This window comes from Sinocyclocheilus grahami, unplaced genomic scaffold (genome assembly GCF_001515645.1).
Source record: "Sinocyclocheilus grahami isolate Dianchi unplaced genomic scaffold, SAMN03320097.WGS_v1.1 scaffold543.1, whole genome shotgun sequence".
Taxonomy (NCBI): domain Eukaryota; kingdom Metazoa; phylum Chordata; class Actinopteri; order Cypriniformes; family Cyprinidae; genus Sinocyclocheilus; species Sinocyclocheilus grahami.
Window position 1 is genome coordinate 1116442 of NW_015505722.1, and position 12081 is coordinate 1128522.

A 12081-nucleotide genomic window follows, 5' to 3' on the forward strand; every position below is an offset into this window, starting at 1 on the left:
ATCAGGTTAATGCATCCAATTATGTTGTTAAAAGCACATTAGATTATTTCATCAATATCCTTTTATTTTATAGTTTCCGTTTGTTTCCATGTAACTCTGTTTCTTAAGATAAAACATGGACTAGAGTTTTACATAAAATAATAGAGTTCACCTCCAGCCCCATTCTTCCACGGCCATAGGCACGTTTGCACATGCCTAAATGAGCAACATATGATATGCACTGGTTGAGGGCGGGATTCATTTCTGTGTGCAGTGTGAAGCATAAAACCTGAAAGATTTACAAGATTCACACACTCATCAAACCAGCTGACCACAATAGACAGGTTGTAATCTTACAGGCGCCTTTCTAGATTTCCTGATAGCATTGGCTGCTTCATTCCTGTGCGTGGTGTAGAAATGGAGGGGATTGTAGAAGGCTGTCTGGGTTTTCTATACGATCTGCTTGTGGTAATTTGTGTTGGGCTGCTGCTTCTGCAAGTTGCTGAGGGCCGGTCGGTGAGGTTGTTGGTGCTACTCGTGGTTTCTGGAGTGATGTTGAGCTGCTTGGTCCATTCAAGTGCCCTTAAAGTGGGGCTTGTGAGTGTGCTGTGTAGTCTCATCCACTATGTAGGGAGAGAAGAGGTCATGTTGCCTACCAAAAACAAGGCAGTACTGATCACAGGTAAGACACTATCCTGTTTGGTCCTGTCAGACTGTTGTTGGCTAAATTCTGTGTTTGTGCATTTGTATATATTATGAATCTCAACATATATTAATTGTATTGCACTGATTCTGTTATTGTTTGAATTTCATGAAACCTCAAGAATGTTGTTGAAATAAGAAATTGCATCTTGTAATAAGAAATAAAGCCTATTTTTATTATAATTTTTTGCATTGTGACATTGTTTTTATGACATTTAAGATTATTTCCTCCTGAAGTCCTAATCCCGTAATAAATAATACAAGAATAAATAATTACATAAATCAATCTAATTTTTATGATCTATATAGGTTTTACTATGTACAATGTGTTATTATTCATTATAGTGATTCTGATTTCTGGGGGGAAAAATACATTAATGTTATCAGCACTTATCTATCTATATACACATTTGAATTTGAAAAAAATATATATATAAATTTTGGTATATATTACATCTGAAAAAATCAAACGCCTTTAGAGTGATAAAAGTAACTAATGCGAGTAATATAGTTAAGTATATTATGGTAATGAGAATATGATCTTTGCATTACAGTAATGAGAATTGGGGGTAAATGTTCTTAATTGTATGAAAATAATGTCACTAAATAAAATATTAATGGTCTTAATGCAATGAAATGTAAACATTTCACCCAGTAAATCAATATTTCTCTGCCACCCTAGTGAACTTTGCACTGTGAACTTATCTCAGTAAGGTTAACAGCACTTCTTCCTGTAAGACCATAAATCACTGCTGCATTCTTGTGATGACACTTAACACAGACTGGTTTCTGGTTTCAAACGAGCTGCTGCATTATTAGATGCTTTCAATTACCAAAATTATCCATAATGCATTGGAATTGTAACAGTGTGATTGTTTAAGGAACTGAGCTTGTGCTTGTCTCAGGTTGTGATTCAGGTTTTGGTCACGATCTGGCCAGGTTTTTGGACAGCGCGGGGATGAGGGTGTTTGCAGGGCTTCTGGATGAACTCAGTCCTGGAGCTCTGAAGCTGAAGAAAGATGCATCTCCAAATCTCACTGTCCTACAGTTAGACATCACCAACAGCAGCCAGATCACACAGGCACATCAGTACATCCAGAGTCAAATAGGCAAAACCGGTAAATATAGTGTTGATATATCTAATCTTATTAATTGTATTTCCTAAGGCAAGCAATGACAAGTACTTATGTGATATGTAACTCAGCCAAATCGTTTGTGCTACAGCCATAAATTATACCTCAGATCGGCTTGTTGAGGAGAGGTGGGCTTTTTTTGCAAAATTAAAAATTTTTTCCTGGCAGATGACAAAACATCACAGACTTGCACAAGGAGGGATCTGAACCATATATAGATACTAGAATCTCATAAAGACTTGAGATGGAGTCTTTTGATTTAGAATGAATGAATAAATACAAATACAACCACTCAAAACATACAAAAAAATATCACAAAGAACATATTAGCAACAGCATAACAACTACCTATAACACCCTAGCAACCACATGGAAACATCAACCAACATTCTAGAAACTGCACAGCAACTACCCAGAACACTCACTTGGCAACTGACCACATTGCAACCTCCTGTCCAGAACAGTCATATAGCAACTACCCAGAAAACCCTAGCAACCACTTAGCAATGTCATAGCAACCAAACAGAACACCCTAGTAACCACTTAGCAACATCTTGGCAACAAACAAGACCACTTCCCAGAACACCCACTGAGCAATATCCTAGCAACTATCCAGAACACTCAACCAACAGCATAGCATCTACATAGTAAACACTGGAAACCAACCAGAACACCTTAGCAACATCTGAGCAACTATCAAGAACACTAGCAACCACATAGCAACTTCCCAGAACACCCACTTAGCAATATGTTAGCAACTATCCAGAACACTCAGGCAAAAGCAGAGCATCTACAGGTGCATCTCAATAAATTAGAATGTCGTGGAAAAGTTCATTTATTTCAGTAATTCAACTCAAATTGTGAAACTCGTGTATTAAATAAATTAAATGCACACAGACTGGAGTAGTTTAAGTCTTTGGTTCTTTTAATTGTGATGAGTTGATTAGCTGATTGGCATGTCACCATATTCTAATTTGTTGAGATACTGAATTGGTGGGTTTTTGTTTAATGTGAGCCAAAATCATCACAATTAAAAGAAACAAAGACTTAAACTACTCCAGTCTGTGTGCATTTAATTTATTTAATACACAAGTTTCACAATTTGAGTTGAATTACTGGAATAAATGAACTTTTCCACAACATTCTAATTTATTGAGATGCACCTGTATTTAGAAAATGCTAGTAACCACCCAGAACACCCTAGTAACCACTTAGCAACAATCCAGAACATTCTAGCAACCAAATCGCAACTTCACAGAATACCCACTTGGCAATATCCTAGCAACTTTTCAGAACACTCAAGCAACATCTACCGTCTACTTACCTAGTGACCACCTAGAACACTCTGGTAACCACTTAACAACAACCTAATAACAACCTAATAAAAAACACCTTAGTGACAGTATAGAAACCACATAGAACACCCTAGCAATCATCTAGAACATTCTAGCAATCGCACAGCAACTATCCAAAACACTCACATTGCAACTGTCCCATAACAACCAAACAGAACACCTCAGTAACCACTTAACATCTGTGCAACTATCAAGATCACTCTTGCAAACCACAGAGCAACTGCTCAGCACACCCACCTAGCAACTATCCAGAACACTCTATCAAGTGCTTAGCAACTACTTAAAAAACCAAGATACCCAAGCAATAACCAAGAACATCAAGTAACCAATTAATATCCTAATAACGCATAGAATACCATAGAAACGGCAGTAATATCACCCTGAACATCTTAGAAACTGCATAGCAACCACCCTGTAATCCTAAAAACCACCAAGAACACCCTAACGACTGCAAAGCAACTCCCAGAACACCCAAACAACCTTTTGGGAACATTCTAGCAATTATACAGAACATGCTCTTAGCAGCTAACCAATTAAACACTTTGCTACATCCTAGCAACTATCTAAAACACCCTAGAAACCACATAGCAACAAACTAGCAACCACCCAGAACATCCTAGTAACCACTTAACAACAGGGTGACCATACGTGCCATTTTCCCAGGACGCATCCTGGCCAGGATTTGTTTTGGCTTTGTTTTCCTGTTTTCATGCTTGCTGAAGGTAATGATCGCAAAGTAGTTTGACCAATAACATGCAAGCATTGTACATAATGGACCAATCATGGCGTGTGAGAAGGTGGGATCTACGGTCAAAGCGATGCAATTACGAGTACATATTAGGTGTGTTCGACTTAAAAGCAGTGCGGCTCAGGCCGATCAGTGTTTGACATCAAAGTACCTCAAGAGTGTTTCGAAAGCATAACTGTCTGTATGGTACTTTGATGTCATACACCGATCGGTCTGCACACGCAAACAAAGCCAAAACCTAGATATTTTAGGCAATATAGAAATCCTGGCCAGGACGCGTCCTGGGAAAATGGCATGTATGGTCACCCTACTTAACAACATCCTAATAACACCTAGAACACTCTAGCGAGTGACTGCATAGCAACCACCTGGAACACCTTTGAAACCACATAGCAACCATGCAGAAATCCCAAAACCACCAAGAACACCCTAGCGACTGTATAGCAAAGAACATCCTAGCAACTGCATAACAACCCTCAAAACACCCAAGCAACTACATAACAACATCCTAACAATTACCCAGAACACCCACTAAGCAACTAACCACTCAACTACTTTGCTACATCCTAGTAACTATCCAGAAAACCCTAGCCACCACTTAGCAACTACTCAGAAACCCTAGCAATCTAGAAAAACTAGCAATTACCTAGAGCACACGGTAACCATTTAACAATGACCCAATAACACCTAGACACCCTAGTAACTCCACAGCAACCACACAGAACACTTACAAACCCCATAACAATCACACAGTAATCCTAAAACCCCTAGCGACTACATAGCAATCACAAAGAGCACCCTAGTGATTGTAAAGCAACACCCCAGAGCACTCAAGCAACCTTTTAGAAAAACATTCTAGCAACTATCCAGAACAACCTAGCAACCGCATAGTAGTTCAGAATGCCAAAGAAACTGCATAGCAACCACCCAAAATATCCCAGCAATGCCCCATCACATATAACAACCCAGGACACCCAAGAAACCGCATAGCCACAGGCTACAAACCACTGAACACAGAACACTGCAGCAACCACATAGCAATGCCCTGGCAACCTCAAGAAGAAATGCTACTGTTTAAAATTTAGTAGTATGCATACAGACAAGTGCATTGATGTTATTTTTTATGACTCATCTCTTGTGGACAGGACTCTGGGCACTAGTGAACAATGCCGGAGTGCTGGGATACATGTGCGATGGAGAAATTCTGCCAATTAAAATGTATAAAAAATGCTTAGATGTAAATTTTATTGGTAGTGTGGAGATAACACAAGCCTTTCTGCCTCTAATACGACAATCAAAAGGACGACTCATCAGTATATCCAGCATGGCAGGTAAACTTTTCTGTAAACATGCATTTTTGTAGACCTCAGGTACTTAATAGTCTCTTACAAAGCATTTATCCCAATCCAATTAAGGAGTATACAGATCCCAATAAACACTAACAGCTTTGAAATCAATCATTGGCTTCCTTCAGGAGAAGTTCCACTTCCTGGATTTGCAGGATATGGGGCATCTAAAGCAGCGCTGATCTCGTTCAATGGAGCAATTAGACAGGAACTCTCACGCTGGGGAGTCAAAGTCATCATCATTCAACCTGGAGCTTTCAAAACAAGTGAGAATAAAGACCCTTTCACACCAAGAACAATAACTATATTGATGACTATTAGCGTCCACACCAACAGACATTGTCGTTTGTTATAAGCGTGCTGCAGATATTAAATGCTCAAACTTTGAAAAACGAGTGGATTCCGATTGACAGTCAATGTTTTTATCATTCAATAACTGGAAAAAAAATTGTTCTGAAAGTTATTCCAACAATATCGTTCCCAGGTTGTTATTGTTATAGCTAATGTGTGGACTTCCCGATTCACTCAGAATTACGATTATTAACACTATGTGGTTATTGTTGTCTAAACAATCCCCATTCACACAGATTACTCAGGTATGGCTGCCCACGGCTCCGAGTGTGTTCGCTACTGTGTGTGTGCACTTGGGTTAAATGCAGAGCACAAATTGCAAGTATGGGACACCATACTTGGCCACACGTCACTTCACTTTCACTTTTTTTTGTTAGCAACCAAGCCTCAAGATTCTTTCCAGACGCTTACCGAAATGCGTTGATTCAGCATCAGGGTTGCCAGGTTTTCACAAGAAAACCCGCCCAATCGCTACTCAAAACTAGCCTAATCGTGTTTCGAGGGGGTCTCCAGTTAAAAATCGCATTCCGGGGGGTTAAATACACATTTTTTGGTGGGGTTCCCCTGCTAAAATTCACATTCCAGGTGATAAATATCATGTTTTTGGAGTGGCTTCAACCCGCGGACATGAAAAACAACCTGCGGCAACAGTGTTAAAGTAGCCCAATTCCGCGGAAAACCCACGGACTTGGCAACACTGTTCAGCATAGCAAAATACATTGACGGGGGTGACTTGCACCATACATAACTAAAACAATTTTTTTAAATAGAATACCATGAGTACTGTACAGTCTTAGGCCATGTCCACACGTACGCAGGTATTTTTATAAACAGAGTTTTTCCTTCCGTTTTAAAAAAAATCTCTGTCCACATGAAAACGCAAACGCATGCTATGAAGCACTGTCAAGAGCATGCCAAACCAACAGGTGGCGATATAATCTCAACCGTAAAGCCATGTTGGTCAATCAGAAGCCTGAAAAATGTTCCAGTAGGTGGAGATAACAGCACAGGCTCCGACGTCACAAGCCAAAAGCTCCGCTTCGCTGTCTACACGACAACACTGCAATCTGAGTTTTTGAAACTCTTCACCCTGGCAGGCGTTTTCGAAAATGTTAGGTTTCAGTGAACTGGTGCTGCGTTTGCGTGTGGACGAACGGCCTAACCACGTAGAAAAAGCTGCGGTTTTAAAAATAACCGCATTCGTGTGGACAGGGCCTTAATCTCAGGTAAACGTGTACCATTAATTACAAAAAAAAAAAAACTTATTTCATAAAACTTTAATTAGGACCTACTAGATGCACCTTTAAAGGAATGGTCCACCCATAAATGAAAATTCCGTCAGTATTTATTCATGTTTAGTGCTATTATTTTCTGTAGAACACAAAAGAATAAAGGATATTAAAAATATATACTTTTTCTTTTAATTTTGAAGTGAAATATGATTTCATTTTTTCAACAATAATCCATTTTCCAGATATTTTGGGCAGCAGAGAGCAGTGGAATAGCGCTCAGGAGGACATCCTCAGCGGTTTGGCTCAGGAAGTGATGGTGTCTTATGGAGAAGAATACATCCGCTCAATGCAGCAGCGGCTGGTCAACATGTCTTCAGTATCAAGCTCAGACACAGGGCCGTTTCTGGAGGCTTTAAAGCATGCCATACTGTCCCCAAGACCAAAGCCCTTCTATTACCCCGGGGCCTCGGCGTGGGCTCTTCCATTACTCTACAGACACAGCCCCACCTCACTGTCTGACAGAATCTTATCACGAATCTTTATGAGCAGTGATGCCCAACCAGCAGAACTCTTGAATTCTTGAGTTGTGACTCGTTTAGTGATACTAATCGCACAAGACTTGCACACTTAACATTTACATACCTCATTTGACTTTCCGTTAACAATTTAGGCAAGCAAATACCACAGCATTAGCAGTCATTTTACAGTCTAGCATGAAAGTACGCTCACATTTATCATTTTTCTGCAAAATTTCATGGTCAAAAGATTTCGATTTACGAAACCGGTTTAACCTACATTGACCAACAGAAAGCTGCTAGGTTTGAAAGTGACTGCATTGCTATATTATTAACAATAGACCATTTTTGCTTGTGAAACATCGCCAGAATTTCACTAATATGGCTTAATGGTTTTAAAGCCATCATCGTAATCTCGGCCATTTTTAAAGCACTGGTCAATCACATCCAGGTCAGGTTTTTACTTTTTTTTCTAGGATGGTACATTTAATTGTGAAAAAATATATACTAAGTCTTGTTCAAACAAATCCATAAAACACTTGTACCTTTGCCATGAAATGTTGGTCTTTTAACAGTGCAGGTTATCGTCATTAAACAAAAATAAAAATCTAAAAAAAAAGTCCATTGCATAATACGAAACCGGTTTAACCTACATTGACCAACAGAAAGCTGCTAGGTTTGAAAGTGACTGCATTGCTATATTATTAACAATAGACCATTTTTGCTTGTGAAATATCGCCAGAATTTCACTAATATGGCTTAATGGTTTTAAAGCCATCATCGAAATCTCGGCCATTTTTAAAGCACTGGTCAATCACATCCAGGTCAGGTTTTTACTTTTTTTTCTAGGATGGTACATTTAATTGTGAAAAAATATATACTAAGTCTTGTTCAAACAAATCCATAAAACACTTGTACCTTTGCCATGAAATGTTGGTCTTTTAACAGTGCAGGTTATCGTCATTAAACAAAAATAAAAATCTAAAAAAAAAGTCCATTGCATAAAAAATAAATATCTAAATATATATATGGTAGATGTGTAAATAAAACGTCTCAGTACTGAGGTTTCAGGAATGCCTTTTTGGGTCGATTATCAACAGCATTGCAGTTGACGTCTTCTTTATTCTTAGTAATCGCGGAGCGATCTCGTTTCTTGGCAAACTTTTTTCTCATGCTCTCAACCAAGCTTTCATATCTGAAGAAAAAAGCAAATAACAATCAATGTCCTTCCCTCCTGTACAATGACATTACTTTGAGATAATTTCCTCACCTTCGAGCCATCTCTTCATCTGTAATATCAGTTTCCATTCTGCTCACATTGTCCTCCTCTTCGTCATCCTCTTCCTCTTTGTGTGTGTTCATAAGTAACATTAATTTCTACAAGAGATTCAGTTTGCTGATAAATAAAATGTTCAGTGCACAATCACGACATTAATTTGATAAGACACATTATCACAACATGAGCAAAGATTTCAGATTGCAGGTCGCAAATCTGTGATACTGATATGATAAAAATGAACAAAACTCCAGTTAAGAGCAAGTACATAAATAAAATTTGAGTTCAAAACTGTTCTTGCTTAACCCCAATTCACATTTTCAAATCATGCTCGAATAACATGTATAACACGATATAATGAAGAACATAATGCCTTTTATTATTATTAATTTTAAAGCAAACTTGTGGTCTCGCATTTCATAAAAGTTTACAAAAGTACCTCAACTTCAGGATTGAAGCCTCTGAATGACATTCTGCCAAAAACCAAATCCTCACAGGGAGCGTAACTTCTCTCTTCAATGATATAGTTTCTGGTAAAATGAAAAGTTCCTAGTTATTTTTTTTTTATAAATAATGCATGTAATGCATTATATATTTTTATAATCCAAAATATGTAGGATTATAAGGTATTCTGTCACTTAAGTCACACTTGAAATGTGTCACTGCATTACAAAAAATAAAAGTGTCCTCTGCAAACAGCTGACTGGTTAGTATTTGGTGATTTGTTATTGGAAATATGAAATCAGTTCTCCTCAAATTCACAAATCTCCTAGCAGAGCAATCACATTTACCAATATCAATATATACCACTAACATCCACTATGAGATACTAATTTACAATTATGAGAAAGTAAAAATTATGACAAAAAGTAGAAATTGTCAATTATTTCGAAATTTTAGTCAACTTCAAATTTTTTTTTTACATCATAATAAGTATAACTGTCAGTTTTGACTCAAACATGCATCGTATAATTTCAATATTTATTATAGGCCTGGGCGATAAAACGGTATCGATATTTATCGACGGTACACATTCTTCGATAACGATATAAAAAATGTTCGATATAGCGCAGGATATAGGCACGTGCTCTGAGTGACGCAGACAGCACACACAAACACGAACATGAGTGCTGTGCCTGCCTGTGATGAGGATATTGTGAATAAAGAATGAATATTAGTCGATTTTAAAATAAACATTTGCACTTGAATGCAAAAATAGTGCAATCAAATGTTAGATGAGTGTCATCTGTGGCGCGCGAGATGTGATGATGATGTAAGTGACGTTGTAGTTTAATGTGTTGTTAGTCTAGCCCACGAGACGCGCCGCTGCTGCGTTATTCATTCAAAATATTAGAGAAATATAGAAGCTCAATGCGTAGAAGATCTTGATTAGGTTAAAACCCGAAACCAAGCCATTCACACAGAACTAGGGATGGGCGATATCTTATCGTTTGCGATATACCGGTAAAAATTCTCCACACGATAAGAATTTGTCTTCCCGCGATAATAACGATAAAGTCTAGTTGTTGACATTTCTGTGTGCGACTGTGTGGAGTGACGTGAAGGAAGGCGGACGTGAAATTGAGCAGCTCCTTCTACAATCTGGAACAGGTTTGGATAGGGCTGTACAGTGTGACAAAAATCGGTCTGAGCCTTGAGTAAATGTACTACAGTAGCACGTGTGCGACACAGATTTACATGTGTATGAGTCGTTTACAAACCTGTTGTCCAACAAAGATATTTTAATTTATTGACATGCTTTTTCTCCATATTAACTTCATAACAGTCGAGTGTTTTGAATATCTTACTTTTGTGATCAGACGTGGTTTCGTATCACAGAATAAGGCAGAAATCATACTATTTTATAGCATTATATCAGTGATAAAGGCTATGTCGATTAGCATTGCATTATAAATATACTTTATCCTTATAAAAAATACCCAGGATTGCTTGAAGAACACCGATACCATATATTTTGTGCAATCGCATGTTTATAGTCTCCAGGTTTCCGCAGTTAAAATTTAATTATCTGCGTTTTATTCCGCTACAGCGATCACTGGATACTTCTTCCTGGAGCATTACTTCTGCGATGCATATGTGGAGTTTCTGCGCAAGGGCCGCCCTCCGGCTTCCAGTATGAATTAAACGGTCATTACGTGTGTACTCAGTAATGCTCACAAAAAGATAATACTTTTCTCTAAAGAAACAGGATTCCCAAAATTATCGTCATTGGTATCGTTATCGCAATAAATATCAGAAATGATTGTGATACATTTTTAAGCCCATATCGCCCATCCCTACACGGAACGCATATTCAGCGCATTTTTTAGATGGACAAATATGACTGCTGCACTCACACGTCTCACACAATAGATGTATAGAAAGCCATGCAAAGTTAAAACAGTTTAAACTTTTAGAAAACACATCACGAATTTGTGGGGGTTTATTCCTTTTCACTGCGTCTCTTATATTTTTAAATGCAATTTGCGTGATGGGCGATTCGGCTCTTTGTATTAAGCAATGCATAAATACATGATTTTGTTCTGTTCATAATTGTTTATGCAATTTACGAAATTATGTTTGATTTATATGAGTTAATTTAGACGTAATGCAAGTTTTTTTTATAGACAGTTATTTCCTTGCTTTGAACATTTAAAATGCGCTGCATTATTTTGCTCATTGCGCCCTCCTGTGGCTTCAGGAGACAAGTCAATAGTTTAACCTATTTAATCTGCATATAAAACATTAGAATATTTGAGATATTTAATTTTAATTTTGTTTTTGACTGTTAAAAAAAAAAAAGAAATGTGTTGTTTGTCTCAATGAGTTAAATTAATTAAATAAATACAGTGGTTAAATGTAAAAAACATTTTCTATTGCTCTTTGTTTTAAAAAAACGTTATAAAAAAAAAAAAGGGTGTCAATAATTATCGATACCGAACGATATGAAACATTATATCGTTGATACATTTTTTAGCTATATCGCCCAGCCCTAATTTATTATCATCATGTCATAATTTTCTCTGCCAATTTCGACTTACGTCATTATCACATCTGTTTGTCATAGTTTCGACCCGTTATCTCATAAAAATGAGAAATGTTTATAATCATAATTTACCAAATACCATTTTTTTTCCCCCTTTTGTGGCGGAAATGGGCTTCCATAGATATTTGTTACGTCACACAATGCTATTAAGACATTAGGAATCTAAATATAGTTTTCTGAGGACAGGATATCAGTGAGATGTCAGTCAGGTCTCACTCTTTGGCCTTGAGCTCAGGAAGGTCCAGGAACCAGTGTTCATCACTGATGATCCTCTTCTCCTCCTCATCCAGCTGCTTCTTCAGCTCTGCGTCCAAACCTCTCTGCATGAACTACACACACAGACAGACAGACAGACACACACACACACACACAGAGAGACAGACACACACACACACACA

The 12081-nt window shown here is 37.7% G+C and overlaps 2 protein-coding genes across 2 annotated transcripts; one reads left to right on the plus strand and one right to left on the minus strand.

Moving 5' to 3' along the window:
• The first annotated feature begins 76 nt into the window (after positions 1-76).
• On the plus strand, positions 77-7980 carry hsd17b2 (hydroxysteroid (17-beta) dehydrogenase 2). The gene is made up of 5 exons (XM_016238585.1): positions 77-661; positions 1587-1799; positions 5063-5248; positions 5392-5529; positions 7089-7980. Exons 1-5 carry the CDS (start codon positions 397-399, stop codon positions 7427-7429), a joined length of 1143 nt encoding a protein of 380 aa, XP_016094071.1. The 5' UTR covers positions 77-396; the 3' UTR covers positions 7430-7980.
• Positions 7981-8197: 217 nt separating this feature from the next.
• mphosph6 (M-phase phosphoprotein 6) lies at positions 8198-12033 on the minus strand. Its single transcript, XM_016238592.1, has 4 exons — positions 11900-12033; positions 9077-9167; positions 8632-8738; positions 8198-8556 (listed from the first exon to the last, which is right to left on the minus strand). Exons 1-4 carry the CDS (start codon positions 12007-12009, stop codon positions 8415-8417), a joined length of 450 nt encoding a protein of 149 aa, XP_016094078.1. The 5' UTR covers positions 12010-12033; the 3' UTR covers positions 8198-8414.
• Positions 12034-12081: the final 48 nt, after the last annotated feature.